Raw genomic sequence first — 19,971 nt, forward strand, 5'->3', positions numbered from 1 at the left:
CTGCCTGCAGGCCACCGCCGTCAAGACGTGCCTGGTGTGCATGGCCTCCTTCTGCCAGGAGCACCTGCGGCCGCACCTGGACAGCCCCGCCTTCCAGGACCACCCGCTGCAGCCGCCTGTCCGCGACCTGATGCGCCGCAAGTGCGCCCGGCACAACCGCCTGCGGGACTTCTTCTGCCCCGAGCACAGCGAGTGTATCTGCCACGTCTGCGTGGTGGACCACAAGACCTGCTCGCCTGCGCCCCTCAACGAGGCCAGCACCGACCTGGAGGTAGGGGGCGGCGGGCGGCGGCGCCGAGAGGCAGCCTGGGCCGGCTGGGTGGCGCACAGGGCCCCGCTGTGGGCAGTGTGGCCGACCAGGCGGATTCCCGTGGGGGCGGTGGAGGGGCACCCTCAGGCCTTGCTGTGCCTGAGATGGGGGCAGGGGCACAGCTAGTGTCCTGGTAGAAAAGGCCGTGAGAACATACAGCCCTCGTATTCGCGGCTCACCCCACTCACCCATTTTACAGAGGGAACTAACTACTTAAGACACAGGTGACATGTTGTTTGCATTAAGCCTAGCAGTTATCTGGGGGTCCCCTTGTGGCTCAGATGGTAGAGAATCTGCCTGCCATGCTGGAGACTCAGCTTCTGTCCCTGGGTCGGGAAGATCCCCTGGAGAAGGGAATGGCAACCCACTCCAGTGTTCTTGCCTGGAGAATTCCATGGACAGAGTAGCCTGGCGGGCCACAGTCCCTGACGTCTCAAAGAGTGGGACACGACTGAGTGACTACACTTTCACTTTAGCAGTGGTCTGACATGTTTAGTAGAGGGTTTTGAACATCAAATATGAGGGCTAGAGGTTACCTCTGTTCTCTTAAGTTCCCCTAGCTCCCAGGTGGTGGGTATAATGAGTTGTTTACGGCTGAGGAAATAGGAAATGGACATTCAGAGAAGTTCATTTCACTTGAGTTAACCCAAGTGGCCAAGTGGTCATTGGCCAGCTGGTCTGACACCATTGTTGCTGTTTCTTCTGGTGGATCAGCCTCAAAGCCAAGTCCTGGAATTCAGAGCACAGGACATTTCTGAGGTCATGTGAGATAAAGTCTTTGTGAGCCAGAGACTTCTGGTGACCAGGGAGGACCAACCACTATGAGGGGGAGGGTGGGCAGGGTCCCCGGAAGCCCTGGACAGGAGGCCCAGCCGCACGCTTGCTGTGCCCTTTCTCCTGCCTGAGCCACTTTAAATCACGGGGCTGGTCCTCATCAGCAATGTGAGGAGGGGGATCAGGGCCCTTCTTGGTCTGAGATGGTTTCAGTGGTTGCCTGGGGTTGGTCCTCATCAGCAATGTGAGGAGGGGGATCAGGTGGATTCCTCAGGGCCCTTCTTGGTCTGAGATGGTTTCAGTGGTTCGCGGACCCTGATGTCCCGTCTGGAATGGAGGCAGAGGTTGAATAGGCGTAGTCCCACTCCCTTTCCTTGCTTCAGTCAAACTTCAGGGTCAGGCCTGGGTTCTTTTCTCTCTCCCAGGCTCTCAGGGAAAACCGGGGCTGTCCTTGTGCTGTCTAAGGAGATGTGAAGCCTGGGGACCTTTGCAGTGGCTCCACGGTTCGGGGGCAGGTGCTGCTCTGGCCTGGGCAGGACCCTCCCTGCCTCGTCTGCCTGTCCAGGCTGAGCTGGGTTCCTGCGGCCTGCTTCCCTGAGTCCCTCAGGCCTTGCCTGACGTTGACTTGGGAGGTACAACTGTCTCAGGCCCAGCCCACTTGGGTCTCCACCTGTTATAGGAAAGAACCTGCCTGGCCTTCAGAGCCTGGAGGCCTGCTCTGCGTACATCAGCTGTGGTTCAGGGCAAGTCATTGCATTTCTCCTGAGGGTCAGCTTCTTCATCCCTAAAATGGAATGAATAGCATTCCCTCTGCACATCCAAGAGTGGCCAGGAGGCTCCACGGGGCTGAGCTGTTTGGGAAGTGCTTCTTAGGCAGGCCCCAGGGCCCAGCTGGTTGACTCGGACTCTGACCGGAGCTGAATGTTGAGACCTGGGTTTGAATTCTGGCTCTACTTCCTGGCTGGGAACCCATCAAAGGGCCCAGTAATGATGCCTATCTGAGGAGGTGGTTGGGAGGATTAATGAGGTGATCCATAAATGGCGGGTTTTGTTTATTTGTTTTAAACACAGCTGTCAATCCGCCTTCAGTGTAGGAGACTCAGGTTCAATCCCGGGGTCGGGAAGATCCCCTGGAGAAGGGAATGGCTACCCACTCCAGTATTCTGGCCTGGAGAATTCCAAGGACAGAGGAGCCTGGCAAACTACAGTCCATGGGGTTGCAAAGAATCGGACACGACTGAGCAACTAACACTTCACTTCTTAGCTTTTAGGCTGTGTATTTTTTTTTTTTTTTTCTTTTCAGTTGACAGAGATCAGAGTTGCTTTTTTAAAAAAAATAGTTATTTTAAGTTTTGGCTCTGACAGTCTTAGTTGCAGAACACAGCCTCTCTAGTTCTGGTGCACGGGATTAGTTGCTCCTTGGCATATGGGATCTTAGTTCCCTGAGCAGGGATTGAACCTGTGTCTCTTGCATTGGAAGGTGGATTCTTAGCCACTGGACCACCAGGGAATTCCCCATGCATGGCATTTTTATAGCTCGCTAGCAGCTCCTGCTAACATTTCTGTTACTCAGAAATTCCCCGAGGAGAGTTTGCCGCATGGAGGGTGTTAGACTGCCCAGATTTTCTTCTTCTCAAGACGTGTGGGCCTGAGGACTTGGGCGGCCTAGATCTGCTCAGAAGGCCTGCTAGCAGTTCTTAACCAGGAGGCAGAAGGCAGGGAGGGGCAGAAGGACCCGTTGTAGTCTGGTCTGGAGCCACAGCTTCCACTCGACCTCCAGGGCCTGGAGCTGAAATCTGTGCCCAGATTATCTGTATGCCATACACACTCGGCTTTTTAATCCTTTTAACAAGCCTTGCCTGCCCTCCATCTCTTGGCCTGCTGCGTCCTTTAACCCGGCGGCCCCCCACCTTTTTGGCAGGCAGCAGGAAATGGTTTCGTGAAAGACAGGGAGAGGTGGTTCAGGCAGTGTGGGGAGCGGCAGATGAAGCCTCGCTTGTTTGCCTACTGCTCACCTCCTGCTCTGCGGCCTGGTTCGTGGCAGGCCTTGGACCAGTACCGGCCTACAGCCCAGGGTTGGGAACTCCTGCTTTAACCCGTCTCCTTTCCCAGCCCTGCTGCTGGTCAGTACTGGCTGCAGAGCCAGCCCAGCTGGGTTTGATCACTGGTGTAAGGTGGACTCAGGACTTTGGTGCCTACTTGGAGGACCGAAGTCTCCAGCCTGTAAAGGGATGCTCAGAACTTTGAAATGTTCCCTGTCCTTGATTGGCTGCTCTCAAAGGCCTTGGGTGGCTTTCCTTTGGTCTATAGCCATGTGGGCCCCTGTGTACCAACAGGGACTGTTGCATGCCTTTGATCAATATGTGTAAAATCTTTCAAGATATGGTGAGGGACAGGGAGGCCTGATGTGTTGCAGTCCATGGGGTTGTAAAGAGTCAGACACGACTGGGAGACTGAACAGCTACAAGAATGACCACTGAGAGTGGGTCTTGGAAACAGTTGGCAGCCCCCAGGAGTCCTGAGGTCTCTTCCAGATCTGAGACCCGTGAGGCTGGATGTGCCCAGGGCTGGCCTTCTGCCTTTGGCCGCAGTTTATCTTGGCCGCTGCTAGAGGCTGGGTCAGAGGTTATTGTCACAGAAGTCACATCTGAAACACCATGAGTGACTCGGGCTTTCGAGGTTGAGTTGGTGTGGCCTTGGTTTGTGCTTCCAGCCTTTCCATGTGACTGTCACTGGTTATTCAAATCCAGGGTGAAGGTCAGTGACCTGGGAGAGCCAGAGGACAGGAAGGGAAGGCCAGAGTATTGTTGAGCCAGCTACTTAAGGGACGTGCATTTTTTTCCCCTAGAAATTTCCTGTGTGCTTAGTTTGGACATAAGTCTGTTATTATAATACCAGCATCTTGTAACACTAGTTAATAGTGATGTGGCCTAGGTAAGCCCCTTAATTATTCTGCTTCAGCGACGTCATCTGTAAAGGGCGGATAATCCCCTACCTCCTAGTGTTGTTTTTAGCTTTACGAAGTTAATATGTGGAAAGTACTAGAACAGTGTCTGACTTGGAGTAAGTTCATGACCAGCACCAGCTGCCGTTATTAGGGTGGAGGTGGTGGTGATTTTCCTACCCATTTCTACACTGCAGCATTTTGCCTGAGTTGGGTGCAAGTCGGCTGGTGATTATGAAAATTTACGAAAATACTCGGGGGCTTCAGGTGGCATTAGCTGCCTTGGTGCATTGGAACGTGACCTGGGGCCTAGCGATTCTGAATCACCCTAGTTCAGTTTCAGGGACTGAGCTGGTTTGCCGCCGGTTCATCCTTATTCCAGGGTGTAGTCCTTGGAGGGCTCGGTCTGTGGGGCTTATCAGGTGAGCCGTGGACTTTGGTTTTTGTCTCCCTGCCTCTCTAAGGCGCACAGAGGCTCTCCCAGCTGTGTTCCCGAACTGGCAGATGGCCCTGGGAGAACCCCAGATGCCAGGCTTATCTCTTTGGGTTTCCTTCTCCTGGATCTTAACTGTGTGGTCCTCCCTTTCTTTGTTAGCCCCCCATTGGTTTTCAGTAGGTCCCTCCTCCCCCAGTATTTTGTCTGCTTGCTGGTTGTTTGTAGTGGGAGGCTTGGTGTGAACAACTCCATTTGCCACTTACTGAAGCGGCTGTCTCAGCTCATTCTGTCTGGGTGAGCTTGGCCCCCTTGCTTTCCTCTCTGCCTCAGTTTCATCATCTGTAAAATGGGTTCTAGTGAAGAAGCTCGTAATAATCCAAGCTGACGTTTACTAAGGACGTTTGTCCTTGCTAAGATCCAGGCACTAGGCTGAGGGCTGACACTGCTTCAGTTAATTGTCCTTCTAGCCCTGCAGGGTAGGAACAGCTGTATCTGTTTCCTGACCAGAGAAACAGGTGAGAGACAGTTGGACAGCTGAGAACTGAGTCTGCTATGTCTCGCTCCAAGTCCTGTCCTTATAACTTCTCACTGTGCTGTCCCCCTGAAAGGATGGAGGCAGTAAATATGAGCATGTGTCAGAAAACTGCAAGCCGGCGAGACCTGGGTGGTGGAAACAGCTGTGGGTCCCTGGTGTTGGGCACTTCTGGGGGGCTGGGACAAGGTGTGTTCTTACCCAGTTCGTTTTCTCTGCAGAACAAGTTGAGGCAAAAACTGACTGTCATGTACGGCCAGATCAATGGGGCGTCAAGAGCGCTGGAGGACGTGAGAGCCAGGCAGCAGGAGGTGCAGGTGAGAGATGGGGCGCCCCGTCCCTCCGGGGAGGCGAGCACAGCTCTGGCATCCGAACAGCTCCTGTTGGGTCCACTCACAGAGTCAGAATTCAACAAAACATGCAAAAATCTACATGCCCAGAGAGATTCTTAATAGACTACGAGTCCAACCTGGGTGGGAGGAATCACTGAAAATTAAGGTTAAAACATAGCAACATAAAAAGTAATTACCGTTTAAATGGGAGAGAAACAGGAAGCAAAAGCTGCATCTATCTATTTAGTTAGTTTTTGGCTGCGCTGCATGCAGCATGGAGCAGCTTTTGTTCCCCAGCCAGGGATTGAACCCATGTCCCCTGCATTTGAAGCAGAGTCTTAACCACCAGACCACCAGGAAAGTTCCTGCATCTATTTGTTTGTAAAAAGTGTATTTGTCTTCTAGGACTACTGTAACAGATTACCACACACTTGGGTTCCGAGAAATGTAGTCTCTCACAGTTCAGTTTTCTGGCTGTTTGCAGGCAGAGGCTTGGTTTGAACGACCGCATTTGCCACTTACTGAAGCCGCTGTCTCAGCTCGTTCTATCTTTGTGAACTTGACCCCCGTGCTGTCCCCTCTGCCTCAGTTTTATCATCTGTAAAATGACCTCCAGGAGGCCAGTAGTCCAAATCCAAAGTGTCGACAGGGCCACACTCCTTCCGAAGGTTCTGAGGAAGAGTCTGTCCCCGCCTCTCCAGCTTCTGGTGGCTTCCGGCATTCCTTGACTTGTGCCTGCATCATTCCAGTCTCTGCCCCCATCTTCACATCGCCTCCTCCCTCTGTGTCTGCTCTTTGTCGCTAATAAGGACACTTGCTAGTGGATTTAGAATCACCTGGGTAAGCCAGGATCATCTTGGCTCCAGATTTCTACCTTAGTTACATCTGCATAGACTCCTTTTCTCAGTAAGATCACATTTCCAGGTTCTGGAACATGGATGTAACTTTTAGGGAGCCACCATTAAACCCATTACAGAAAGTGTAGGAAAAAAGACTGGAAGGAAATATAGTCAAGGAGCAGTAGAGCAAGTGTTGGAGTGGTAGAATTATAGAGGTTTTTTTCCCCTCCAGGTTCGTAATTTTTATAAGGTTACAGTGCTTTTATATTGAGAGAAGGTTTGATTTTTAAGCATCCTTTCTGGGTGGCAGCATCTGGTTTCATTGCCACCGCTGTGGTTAGATTAGATGAGATCTAGATTAGAATACTAGCCTGTGATGCTGTGGTCATGTTGGCAAATCTCTGAGCCTTAGTTTTTCCATCTACTTCCAGAACCTCTTTCTGAAGGTGAATTTGAGGCTTAAGTGAAAGAATGCAGATGAGAATACCTGTTTTGATTGGCGGGCAGGCTAAGTTCTTGTAGCAGAGATACCCCTCCGAATCAGAGGCTTAAATAAGATAGCTGTGTGAGTTCCTCACTGTGACGGCTCAGGGCTGGACCTGAGTAACCCAGGCAGGCTATGGGATGGTCTGCGGCCTGTGACCCTTCAGGGTTCAGGACCTTGCCTTCTTCCTGCCCTTCCTCGTGTCTAGCTGCCACTGGGACACCATTAGATCTTTGCTGTAGCCTGTGAGAAGGAGCGACAAGCGGGGAGAGTGTTGTACTTGTCACTTTTGTTTGCGTTGCCTAGGCAGCAGCGTAGTCACGTGACCAGCTGCAGGGGATGCTGGGAGATGTAGTCTGTGGCTGGGCAGCCGTGTGCCCATCTGAACCCAGGGGTGTTTTCTTACTGACAGGGGAGAAGGAGGATGACTACTCGGGGACATTGATAGTCACATTGGAAGTGGCAGGGTCAGGTACTGGTTTAAGAAGTAAATTGAATTCTCAGGAATTCCTGGTGGTCCAATGATTAAGACTCTGAGCTTCCACTGTAGGAGGCTTGGGTTTAAATCCCTGGTAGGAAAACTAAGATCCTGAATGTCACATGGTGTGGCTCCCCCCGCAAAAAAAAAGTTGAATTCCAGTCTCCCTGACCCTCTTGTGTGTGTTTCTCTTTGTCACGTTCGATTCTGAGCTGATGAGGTGACCCAACCTGTAAAGGGAAACGGCAGCTTCTAGAGCAGTGCAGTCCAGTAGAAATATAAAGCGAACCTTATATATAACTTTAATCTGAATAATGCACGAGACTAGTTCTGTTAGTATATTTTGTTTAACTCAGTATATCCAAAGTGTTATTTTAATCAATATAAGGTATTAATGAGATGTTTCATACTCTTCTTATTTTATACTATCTCACATCTTAACTTGGACTGGCCATAGTTCAAGGGCACTTCAGCTGCATGTAGTGTAGCTCTAGAGGAAATTGTCTAGGGCAGCTTCATACCCTTTAAAAAAATTACTCACGAATCGCTTTCTAGCTTAAGAAGTAAAATATTGCCAAAGAGAATATAGGCCTGGCTTCGTCTTTCCCTTTTTGTATCCCTCGTCCTCTCGTCCAGAAGTCGCAGAGAGTCCATGGGGTCGCAGAGAGTTGGGCACGACGGAAGTGACTGAGCGCGCAGACGTGCGCCATTCTATTTCTTTCTAAGTCTTGTGTCCGGTGCCTCTTACTGTGTGTCTTCTATAAGTTGTTTTTCCCTTATCATAGGTTAATATTCCATCCCAGGGAATAATTTTCAGTCTTCTGCTGACTGACGTTCAGCTTGTTTCCTTGATTTTGCTATTCATCAGTGCTGCTTAGAGCATTCTCGGGTGTCTCAGGAGCAGAGTCTTTTTCTTGAGTACCTTCTTTGGACTCGATTGCTGGGTCCTAAGGTGCTGGTGGTGATGGTGGGGTTCAGTTGCTCAGTCATGTCCAGCTCTTTACGACTCCATGGACTGCAGCACGCCGGGTCTCCCTGTCCTTCACTATCTCCCAGAGTCTGCTCAAACTCATGTCTGCTGAGTTGATGATGCCATCCAAGCATCTGTCGTCCCCTTCTCCTCCTGCCCTCAACTTCCCCAGCATCAGGGTCTTTTCAAATGAGTCAGCTCTTTGCATCAGGAGGCCAAAGTATTTGAGCTTCAGCAACAGTCCCTCCAATGAATATTTAGGGTTGATTTCCTCTAGGATTTAGGTCATAAGGTATGAAATTCACTGATCTTGTCAGATTGCTCTCCAAAGTGGTTGCACCCGTCTGAATTCCCGTGAAGTCCAGGTGAGAGCTTGTGGTGCTCCGTGTGTCAGGCCCAGCCCTTTTGCCCGTCTGATGGATGCCCTCTTGTCCTGGCCTCTCAGGACGCTGCACATAGGAAGCTGGACCAGCTGAGACAGGAATACCTGGAGATGAAGGCTCTCATTGATGCCTCCGAGGCCAGCACCACAAGGAAGATAAAGGAAGAGGAGAAGAGGGTCACCAGCAAGTTCGACAACATTTACCAGATCATCCTCAAGAAGAGGAGTGAGATCCAGACCCTGAAGGAGGAGGTTGAACTGGCCCTGACTAAGGGGGACGAGTTTGAGTTTCTGGAGGTGGGTCATGATGAGCACGTTGTTGAATCCTCTTTCTGCCTTGCCTTACAGTGTGGAGCGGGACTCTCAAGGGGTTGGGGCGGTAAGGGGTTTTGGGACACATCCCCGAGACACACAGGCTGTATTAGTTTTCTACATTTTGTGACCACTTACCGCAAACTGCGTGGCTTAGAAGAAAAGCTGTCCGTTACCTCACACTCTGTGTGGCTGAGGCTGTGGTCTCACTAGGCTGTATGTTCCTTTTGGAGCTCAGGGTTGTCTTCTAAGCTGACATGCTTTTTTCTTTTTTTCTTCCACTGTGTAATTTTTCTTTATTAAAAGAGATTTGTTTCTCTGAAATGATAGATCTACTGTTTGAATTCATAGCTGGGATGAGATTCAGTCAACACAGTCAGCAGTTTGTATCCATTCAGCCTCTTTTCCACTTTTATTCTTCTGGATTGCCCCAGAGTTCTTCTTCCTGTTATTCACATCTGTCAGAATCTTCGTGACAACGTTACTAATTCCTTTTCGGCTTAAGCTCTCTTCAGCCAGTGTCTGGTCAAATCACTTGGAATAAGCAAGGTCATTGTGGATATCCAGTCCTAATTGAGCTCCATCTTTGTGTACGGCTTAAACTCTTCATTCAGAGGGCTTCATACTCCCAGAAATCTACCAACTTCAGGGAAGTTTTAGCTCAAGACCCATTTTTCAGTATTTTCTGCTCTTTGATGTCTCTCCTTTGCCTGTCTGACAAACACAGACAGAATACCTGTGTCCCTTGGACATCTCCCCCAAGACATGCATTTCTCTCCCCCTTAGAAAAGAGCCTAATTCTCCTTTGTTGGGTTCCAGTGTGTTTGGTACCTGTGAGTTCTAATAACTCATAAATAGGAAGTCTGTCCTGTTGAAGAAAGGAGCATATTCTGCCGTTGCTGTTTCTAGTCGCTAAGTTGTGTCTGACTCTGGCAATCCCGCGGACAGTAGCCCGCCAGGCCCTTCCCTCCATGGGATTTCCCAGAGAAGCATGCTGGACGGGGTTGCCGCTTCCTTCTGGGGAAGCTCACATGCTTGTTGGCAGAGTTCAGTCCCTCACGGTGCAGGCTTGAGGGCCCTGTGTCCTTGAGGTTCCTAGAGGCTGCCACGATTCCTCAGCATGTGGTCCTCTTTCGACTGGGCAGCTGGTTTCCTCAGAACCAGCAGAGAATTTCTCCTTCCGGGAAGGCCCACTTTCTGTTTTAAGGGCTTTTACCTGATTCGGTGAGGCCCACCCAGAAGAATCATCTTTCTGAAGAACTCAAAATCAACAGATTTGGGATCTTACTTACATCCGCAGTACTCATTCAGTGTTTCCATGTAATGTAGCCTACTCACAGGAGTGATACCCTTTCATACTCACTGTCCTGCCCTTAATCTGGGGGCGAGGATGTGTAACGTGTGCGCCCAGGGCAGTCAGGAGGCTCGGGGTCCATCTTGGGATGCTGCCTGCATTAGGCCTCCACCTTCTTCCTCCCATCCCGCCTCTGCATGGTCCCCGGAAGTATCTTTCTACAGCATGGACACCCTTTCTGACTTTGTGTTCCTCAGCGTGGCCCATAGGGCCCTCGGTGACCTGCCTGCCTTTGCCAGCAGTCTTATCTCTTGCGAGCCACCCCCAGCCCATGCCTGGGGCTCTGACCACAGCAGGGTGCTCCTCAGAGGCCCTGAGTGTGGGCAGGGAACTCTGAGACTGGCCTCTGCCTCGTAAACCCTGTCATTTGTCCAGGGCAGCCCCAGTTCCCCCATCTTCCTGGGATCCCATTGTTTTCCCACTGCTGGTGATCCAGAGCGTGTGACCTGCCTCTGCTCTCTCCCTTGATGACCTCAGTCTAGACGTGCTTGTTTCCTTGTCTGTTTTGAAGGCTGTCTGCGCCTTTCAAGAGGGGCCCTTCACCCTCCCAGTGTGTCTGCTGTACAGCAGAGTGCCAGGTACTCAACGGGTGTCTCTGGGAGCCCAGGTGACTGGGTGGCATGCTGCTTTGACACCTCAAAGGCCCAGATTCCACGTTCAGGCCCTGGGGAGGCACAGGAGTGCCCAGGAACCTTCTCTCCTGTGTGCAGGGTCTTCTAGCCACGCCTGGGCAGGATGGCATTTTCTTCTCACATGCTCACTCCTGTTTGTTGATCCAGTTGCCTCGAGCTCTCCCAGAAGGATTCTGAGTCCACGTCTGGGCCTGTTGATACCATATGATCTGATTTGGTCTCCAAGCTTGGGAGACCTTCCGTAAGATTCTTCTCCTTCACTGGATGTGTGGCTGAATCCTGCAGCCCTCGGGGCCTTCCTGTTCTGTTTTCAGAACGTGCATTCAGAGCTGGTCTTTGAGGGGCGATGGTGGTGGAAAGAGCATTATCCATGGGTTAGGAGGCCTGGGTCCCAGTTGTGTCCTTGGTACTAATCGGCAGAGGTCCTGGCAGGACACCTGTCATTTCTTGACTGCAGTTTTTCCCTTTGTAAGGTGAGGGCTCTTCCACCTCCAGATGGCTCTGTCTTAAAGGGGCACTTCAACCCCCAGCCACTTTTGAGAGGCTGATTAGACTGAGTGCCCACGGGCACGGGGAAGCCCGTTCCGGGGTTCATGAGGCCTGAGTCCGGGCCCTAGCTTCATCAGACCTGCCTGAACTAACCCCCTGGCTCATTGCAGAAAGCGACAAAGCTGCAGGGAATCACCACGAAGCCAGTCTTTGTCCCCAAGGTGGAGCTGAACCACGAGCTGATTAAGGAAATCTATCAGGGCACCTCCGACCTGAAGAATGAGCTGAAGCGGTGCCTCAGACAGCCCCAGGACAAGAAGCCTGAGGAGCTCACCATCCCAGGTAACTGTCGGCAGCCTCTCAGGCTTTCCACTGGGGTTCTAGAAACGGGATGGGTCCCCTCTGCGGTTCGGGAAGGGAAGTCCTGCTCTGGAGCACTGGGGCTTGAGCTTCAGATGTTATAAGACCACTGCCCTCATCTAGGAGGCGGTGGGCAGTCTTCACCTCATCCTGAGACTGTAGCCATCCTTCCTAAAGTGTCTTTTGTGGCCAGGTGTTATGAAGGGCCTTTCTGGATAGGCTTTTATTTGGTCTGAATCTGAGGCTGGCTCAGATGGGCTGAGTGGATTCTGGGTTGTCAGTATTGTTTGGTAAGGAAGCAGCTAGTTTGGAGGTCAGAGAAACATGAAATTCTTTCTTGATATCCCCTTCCTTGGGGCCTCCCAGGTGGCTCAGTGGTAGAGAATCCACCTGCCAAGCAGGAGACGTGGGTTTGATCCCTGGGTTGGGAAGATCCCCTGAGAAGGAAATGGCAACGCTTCAGTACTCTTGCCTGGAGAATCCGATGGACAGAGGAGCCCGGCAGGCTACAGTCCATGGGGTTGCAAAAGAGGTGGACACGACTTAGCAACTAAACAACCGCCACCCCATGCCCTTCTGCTTATATCCAGCCCCTTGTCAGATTTCTTCTTAAACATCTCCGGACTCAGCTCGTTCCACTGCAGCCACCACATGCCTGCTCTCGGTTGAATCACCTGCGGCAACTTCCTAACGAGCTCCTCTGCAGCTGCTCCTGTCGCAGCTGGAGAGAGCACCTCAGGATGACAGTCTGCTCTCCTGGCACCCTCTCCCCTGCCTCCTCTTTGGAGAATTTCGTTTGTTTAGATTGCAGACCACACTCTTGAGTCTGGCTGTTAAGCCCCTGCCTGATCAGGCCCTGTCCACCTCTCCAGCCCTGAAGCGGCCCCCTCCCCCCAGTACATCCCTTTACGCTCAGTTCTTCAAATATGTTAACGTCCCTGCCCCGGGGTCTTTGTATATCCCCCCTCCTCGCCGCCTAGAGGGCTCAGACTCCACCAGGTGACTCCTGTCTCCCTTGGAGATCAGTTAAAACGTTAACATTTCTCAGCAAACCTTCCCTGTTGCCACTCCGGCTCCTCAGACAAGGTCCCAGGTCCTTATCCTTCCTTGGGGTCCTTTTTGTACCTGTCGTTTAAAAAAATATTATATATTTACGTAGCTGCTTGGGTCTTAGTTGCATCATGCGGGCTCCTGCATTGAGGCGCACGGACCCTCTAGTTGTGGCTTGCAGGCCCTGGAGTGCCCAGGCTCACAGGCTTAGTTCCCCAACCAGGGCTTGAACCCTCGTCCCCTGCTTTGCAGGGTGGATGCTTAACCACTGGGCCACCTGGGAAGTTCCTTCACACCTGTCGTTTTACTCCTCCTTGCCATCACCCTGTCTCCCCTGCCAGCTTGTGATCCATGAGAGCAGGGGCTGGGTCTGTTTTTCTTCCAGAACTGTCCCCAGTGCCTGGCACAGAGCCCAGCACACGCTGGGTGTTTGGTCTGTAATCCAGGGAGCAGGCCTGAGTCCCAGCCTGGCTGGCCGAATGGCCCTGCTGAAGAGCCTCTGCAACCAGTGTGCCACGGCCGTGGCCAAGGGGAAGCTAATTTGGTGCATTAGCCCCGTGTGTTTGTTTTCCTGCTACACCTGTGCTCGCTGTCCTGGGGACAGAGTGGTGAGAGACTCCCGGGGGAAAGGAACCTCCTGGGCACAGCAGGCGCCTTGGTCTCGCCCCCTGGGTGAGGAATCTTCCCCACGGTTCAAGAGAGCAAGCACAGCTCGCAGACAGGTCAGCGGTTGTGGAGCGGAGTGCTGGCAAAGACTCCACCCCAGTTACACTTTAAGGCAGAGAAGAGAGGGAACACACCAAATTTGTGTTTCTGTTGCCTCGTTTCTAGTGCTTGTAAGTGATCAGAGGGGAAGGCTGGTGGGAGTCACCTTTGTAAGCTCCCTGCAGCTCACTGCCCTTCCACCGTGAGGCTGGCTCCTTGGCTGGGTGTGGAAGAGCTGCCTAAACTAACCTCTCCTTCTTTGGCCCAGGGGACGCTGGAGGACCCTGCGCACCACACACACAGAAGAAGCCTGTGAAGAAGGTCGTGAGTAAGTAGTCGCACGTCTATCCCCGTGGGCGGCGGCAGCCGTGGGCATCAGCGCTCAGGCTGAGGCACCAGAGGGTGTCACGGCTCCTCCCGGGGGGCCCAGCCCACCCCGGGTTCTGGGTGGCCTGGAAGCGTCTGGGGGCAAGTACCAACCGACCCTGATGCGGGGAGGTTGCAGGGTTCCTGGGAGGACCTGCTGGATATTCCCACTGCTTGGGATGGCAACGTGACCAAAGCTGGTTCGTCTTGAGAAATACTTAATGTGATGCCAAGTTCTGGCCTGGGGGGCAGCACCCCGAGCAGAGGCTGTCTCTTTTCAGTCCTGGGTGTGACGTGAGTCAGCCCTCACAGAGCCTCTCAGCCTTTTCTCCATTATTACCCTCTGCTTTTACCCCTCAAGCCCTTTTAGACAGAATTTTCCTAGTCACCCCATACATGAAGTTTAATACCCCACATATGGTGGGTCTTTTACATATGGTGCTTTGATCCATAAAAAGAAGATTTTTCCTTCCTTACCTCTCCCTGAGTCCCTAAAGATCAACTTTTGTCCTCCACTTTGGGGGTAATTGGCTGATGACTCAGATGGCACCTAATCTGCCTGCCATGCAGGAGACCTAGGTTTGACTCCTGGGTTGGGGAGATCCCCTGGAAAAGGGCATGGTAACCCACTCCAGTATTCTTGCTTGGAGAATTCCACGGACAGAGGAGCCTGGGGGGCTACAGTCCGTGGGGTCTCAAAGAGTCGGACGTGACTGAGTGACTGTCATTTTCACTTTCACTTGGGGATGTTGGAACCCTTGTTGAGATGCGGGCTGGGTGCAGAATGGTCCTCAGGTTCCTCATGTATCAAATGCAGACCATAACGGCGTTGACCTCACGGGACTGTTGTGTGAGGTTTATGTGGGACACTGATGGCGAAAGCTCTTTAAAGGCCAGGCGTATGTCCCTGATGCTGAAGCGGAGACTCCAGCACTCTGGCCGCATGGAGTGAAAAGACCCTGATGCTGGGGAAGATTGAGGGCAGGAGGAGAAGGGGGCAGCAGAGGATGAGATGGTTAGAAAGCATCACCGACTCAATGGACATGAATCTGAGCAAACCCCGAGAGACAGTGAAGGACAGAGGAGCCTGGTGTGCTGCAGCCCGTGGGGTCGCAGAGTGGGACAGAACTGAGCGACGGGACAACAGCAATAAATGTCATCAAACTGTTGACCGAAAGAGTCGGTGAGGACGGAGGAGGGCTGCTCGACGCCATGGGGTGGTGAGGGGCTGAGAGAACCCTGGGCTAGTTTTTGTTGTTGTTTGCTTGTCATTAGTATTTAGTGCTTGTCTTTGGCAGACAAGTGTGTGCTTTTGGAGTGGAGTGTAGTCCGGGGCTGGCCTGCCTGGGGCAGGGGAGGAGGGGGCCGTCAGGGGAGCCTGACACGTGCAGAGCACCCGATGTGAAGACGAGGTGACGCGCACTGCCAACCTGTGTCCTTCTCAAGGCTCCGGCCCAGAGAGCCTCCCTCCCACCACCCCCCCTCCACAAGCCTGCTCTGCATGCGTGAGCCGAGGATGCTGGCATCAGGCTGGCTCGTGGGTGGACTCGTCACAGTGTGGGTGAGGCTCCCGTGGTCACTGGGAGGGAGCCCTGTGCCCACAGCCGAGGTCACGGCCTGGAGTCCTCCCAAGATGCTGGTCCAGTGGGAGTCGGGGGGAGACGCAGGTGGGGAGATGGGGAGAGTGAAAATGACCCCTGAGACAGGGCTCTGAGTGAGAGGAAGGGGCGGCCAGGGGCCAGGTGGGGCCGTGGGCGGGTCCGGTGGGGCTGGTCTGGAATGTGCAAGGTCCTCAGGCCGGCGGGGATGAGATCCAGGACTCCCCTTTTCATTTCAGTCGTGGTGGTGAAGAGTGGACCCGAAATCTTCCGGCCCTCCAGACTTGAGCACACATCAGAGTCCAGTGGCTAGTAACCCAGATTGTTAGTTTCAGCTGGTCTGAGGGGTCTGGGAATTTGCAGTCCTTACAGCTGCCCAGGTGATGCTGACACTGCTGGCTTGGTGTGTGTGCTTTGAGGATAGTTGTTTTAGCTAAACTCAGTCCCCATAGATATATACTGCAGATACTTTATAAAGACTATAGTGATATCTGGCATGCACTTTTTTTTTTTTTGGCTGGTTTTCTATGTGGGTTTTTTTTTGTGTGTTTGTTTTTGCATTTTTTCTTTTGTGGAGATATGGTTTACCTACAGTAAAATGTCCAGATCTTAAAAGTAAAGTTAGATTAACAAACACACACATCTGTGTTGCTGCTGCTGCTAAGTCGCTTCAGTCGTGTCCAACTCTGTGTGACCCCACAGACGGTAGCCCACCAGGCTCCCCTGTCCCTGGGATTCTCCAGGCAAGAACACTGGAGTGGGTTGCCATTTCCTTCTCTAGTTCATGAAAGCAAAAAGTGAAAGTGAAGTTGCTCAGTCGTGTCTGACTCTTAGCGACCCCATGGACTGTAGCCCACCAAGCTCCTCCATCCATGGGACTTTCCAGACAAGAGTACTGGAGTGGGGTGCCATTGCCTTCTCCGATACATCTGTGTTCCCATTATGCAAATCGGGATAAAGATTTCCATTTCACCAGGAAATCCATTCATGCTCCTTATTAGCCCCTCCCCACCAAAACCATGATTGGACTGTAGATTAATTTGCCTGTTGACCCCCTTACATTTTTCAACTTAAAACATACTAGCTCTGTTTGTATGGGTCACCTTCACATAGCGATTATTATTATGGTGTTTGAAAGTATGGTTGTTTCTGCTTTGAAACATCTTAATTCTGAAAATTTTGTTTTTCAGAAGAAGAGAAGAAGCCCAGGAAACCTGGTAAGTTAATGCATTTCTGCATCTTTTAGTTCCTTGAGTGCCCGAGTGCAGAACTAAATGCCAGCAAGGAAAGCTGAGCTGTGGGCTGGTGTGTGTTGGGGGAGGGTCTGAGATGGGCGTGGGCTCCATGACTTTGACTTGTGCTGGCCGCTGGGTCTGGGCTTGGGGGTGAGGATAAGTGGACGTGCACGAGACCAGTATGATGCGTGTTGCCCTGTCTGGACTCTCTTGTGTCACCCTGGAGGTCCAGGTGTGTGTTTGTGGAGGCAGCTCTTGAGAAATAGTGTGGGAGGGATTCCAGGCCATCAGGTCACTCTGTTGTTTCCCCAACTCATACCTCTCTTCCCTTATCCCAGGCTCTGCCTTACTCAACAAGCCTGTCACCTTTGGATCCTCGGAACACTTAGTGAATCCCAAACTAACTGTCCAGGAGGGTGAGTTCTGGTGGGCCGTGGACAGTGGAATGCCTGCTCTGAATTTGTTTAGCAAATGGTTTTCTGTTCCTCCTCCAGGTGCAGCCAAAGCCCCTCCCGTGCCGCCGACCTCAGCGTCTCTCAACGCCAAGGTGCTGGAGAACTTCCTAACCAAGTCCAGGCCGGAGCTCCTGGAGTGTGAGTAGCTGCTGCCTTGGTTGTCCTTGCCTCTGTCTGGCGTGGTCAGCCTGTCCCCTAGAGGGTGTCCTTACTGCTCCTCTGTGGTTCCAGCCTGGAAGTGGTGGCAGTTCCTTCCTCCAGGCCAGGCCTCGGGCCACCCATAGCTTTAACCCACGGAGCACTCTCCGCTAATGCTTTCTTGCAGAAATCTCTCTCTGCAAAGTATGCTCTGGCCCTCCTGGTGCTGTGGGCGTGGTTCTGGCTCAGTGGGCGTGGCTCACCCTTGCTGGTGCTGTGGGCGTGGTTCTGGCTCAGTGGGCGTGGCTCACCCTTGTTGGTGCTGTGGGCGTGGTCCTGGCTCAGTGGGCGTGGTTCACCCATTGCTGGAACAGAGGTACCTGGTTATCAGGGCCGGCCTCCCTGGAGCTTCCTGGCTGGGAAAGGCCTCCCCTGCCCCCAGCCCCCATGACTGATGCCAGCTGCTGGGGGAGGTGCTGAGTCACATGTCTGTGGAGCCCCCTGCACTCTGCGGTACAGCTGTTTAAGCAGGGGAAAGAAGTTCTAGGGACTTAGGGTATTCAGAGGACATTTTCCCAGGCCATTCATTTTGCCCTGGGGGAGACCCAGGGCCAGGTGCCAAGTATCTTTCCCTGAGCCAGGGGGTGGCAGAGCGCCCTGGTCTCTAGCTTCCCAAATTCTCAAGCTCAGGATTTTCCGTGTCTGCCCTGCTGTCTGTCATTGGTCCAGGGTCCTCCGTGAGTGGAAGGGCAGGGAGGGCTGTGTCCTAGGGAGGAGGTGGAGGCCAGGCTTGTGTCCTGATCAAGGATTTTATTCAGGTCATTGCTGCTGTGCTTGGCAGACCTCAGTTGGCTGCCCGCTGCCCCCAGTTAAAGTCGAGACCCTTTGCCACACCACTCGTGGCTTCAGAGGTCCCTCTTCTCTTGCTGCAGCCTCTGTGTTCCCAGCTGCCCAGCCTTCCGTGTTCCCAGCACATGTCTGTCATCCTCGTCACTCCATGCTTGCCTTCACTGTCTCCTCTGTCCAGCGTAGCCTTTCTCCCTCCTCTGCTCTCCTGTTTAATTCTTCTCATCTCCCATTTGCTTGGCTCAGATTCCAGTCCACCCATGAAGTAAGTGTTCCTCTGTGCTCTCCCCTCCCTTGTCTCATTACCCCCATGGCTGTGTCTCTCCAGCAGAGTGCCTGCCCTTTAGTGGAGCATGGAGTCTTCACTGTTGTCATTACTGATGCGCTTGCCTTACTTCTGGGAGTGGGAACTCCACGAGGCCAGGCACCACATCTGGTTCATGGTTATGCGTCCTGTATAGAGCCTGGCATAAGCCGGGGGCTCAGTAAATGGTTCTGGGTGGAGGAATAGACAGACAGATGGGTGACTAATAGACACACAGATGGCTTGATTGGTGGTTAGAGACATGGACAAATGTCTGACGAGCTGGACAGAACGAATGGACGGGAAGGGTGGTTGAATGGATGGGTGGAACAAATGAATAAATACTACCAGCTAGGGAAAGGATGAAACGTGAGAGTGCTTGGAGCTCCTCGTGATTGACTCCTTGATGCTTCCTTAGATGTGGTTAAAGTTGTCCTGGACTACAACACCGCCCACAGCAAGGTGGCCCTGTCCGAGAACTACACCGTCGCGTCCGTGGCTGACGCGTCCCTGAACTACCGGCCGCATCCCCAGAGGTTCACATACTGCTCGCAGGTGCTGGGGCTGCACTGCTACAAGAAAGGGATTCACTACTGGGAGGTGGAGCTGCAGAAGAACAACTTCTGCGGGGTGGGTATCTGCTACGGCAGCATGGAGCGGCAGGGCCCCGAAAGCCGGCTTGGCCGAAACAACGCGTCCTGGTGTGTGGAGTGGTTCAACACCAAGATCTCCGCCTGGCACAACAATGTGGAGAAAACCCTGCCCTCCACCAAGGCCACGCGGGTCGGGGTGCTTCTCAACTGTGATCACGGCTTCGTCCTCTTCTTCGCTGCGGCTGATAAGGTCCACTTGTTGTACAAGTACAAGGTGGACTTCACTGAGGCCGTGTACCCCGCCTTCTGGCTCTTCTCCACGGGTGCCACGCTCTCCATCTGCTCCTCCAAGTAGGCCGGCCACAGATGCTCGGCCGGACCACCCGCGCACTTCTCCAGGTCCCCCCCCAGGAGGGTGCTGCAGGTGGGACCCCCGGGAAGTTGCCCTAGGTCCCCCAGGGCCAAAGGGATGGGAGGGGACCTGCGGAGGGCGGGAGGCTGGGCAGATGGGGTGAGAGGTCAGGGTTGGCCGGGGACGGGTGGGGTGTTTACCTTGTGGGTGAGGAAGGCTCCCACTTCCTGGTGCCTCTCTGGCCGGATGCACCCCTCTCGGTTCTGGTAGATCTCCAGGCGGCTGAGCGGGTCTCCGGGGAGTCAAAGTCACAAGCGTCTCTTTCCTGCTGGACATAATCTGTAGCCACTGTGCGTTATTCCTCAGGCCTCTGGTGCCTGCTTCTTTCTTCTCCGAAGTAGCCTTCAAATCTTGGAGTTCTGATGACTCTTTGTAGAGCTATTTGGGTCTGTAGATTAAAAAAAAAAAAAAAGCCAAAGTTAGTGAATTTCATTCTCCTCCACTGCCTCCACGTGGGAGTTGGGATGAATGCTCAGACTTCGGATTATTTTCTGTGCTCGAGGGAAGCGACCCACAGCAGGTCTCCACCCAGACCGGAGTTTCCCAAAGAAGTATGTCCTTTTCCCCCTCTGTCGTCCCTTCCTGTCCTGCACCTCATCACCCCATCCACGGTTTTAAAATGTTGAGTCCACACTTTCGGT

General features: G+C 52.9%; 1 protein-coding gene across 1 annotated transcript; it reads left to right on the plus strand.

The window, feature by feature from the left end:
• Position 1: 1 nt before the first annotated feature.
• TRIM25 (tripartite motif containing 25) lies at positions 2–19,748 on the plus strand (the record flags this gene model as incomplete). Its single annotated transcript, XM_010852949.1, has 9 exons — positions 2–271; positions 5,218–5,313; positions 8,545–8,778; positions 11,439–11,610; positions 13,652–13,711; positions 16,538–16,564; positions 16,921–16,998; positions 17,077–17,175; positions 18,744–19,748. Coding segments are annotated over 9 exons (1,566 nt in total), but the record flags the coding sequence as incomplete, so codon positions are not given.
• Between the last annotated feature and the right edge of the window lie 223 nt (positions 19,749–19,971).

The sequence above is a fragment of the Bison bison genome, unplaced genomic scaffold, assembly GCF_000754665.1.
Source record: "Bison bison bison isolate TAMUID 2011002044 unplaced genomic scaffold, Bison_UMD1.0 scf7180017864317, whole genome shotgun sequence".
NCBI lineage: Eukaryota > Metazoa > Chordata > Mammalia > Artiodactyla > Bovidae > Bison > Bison bison.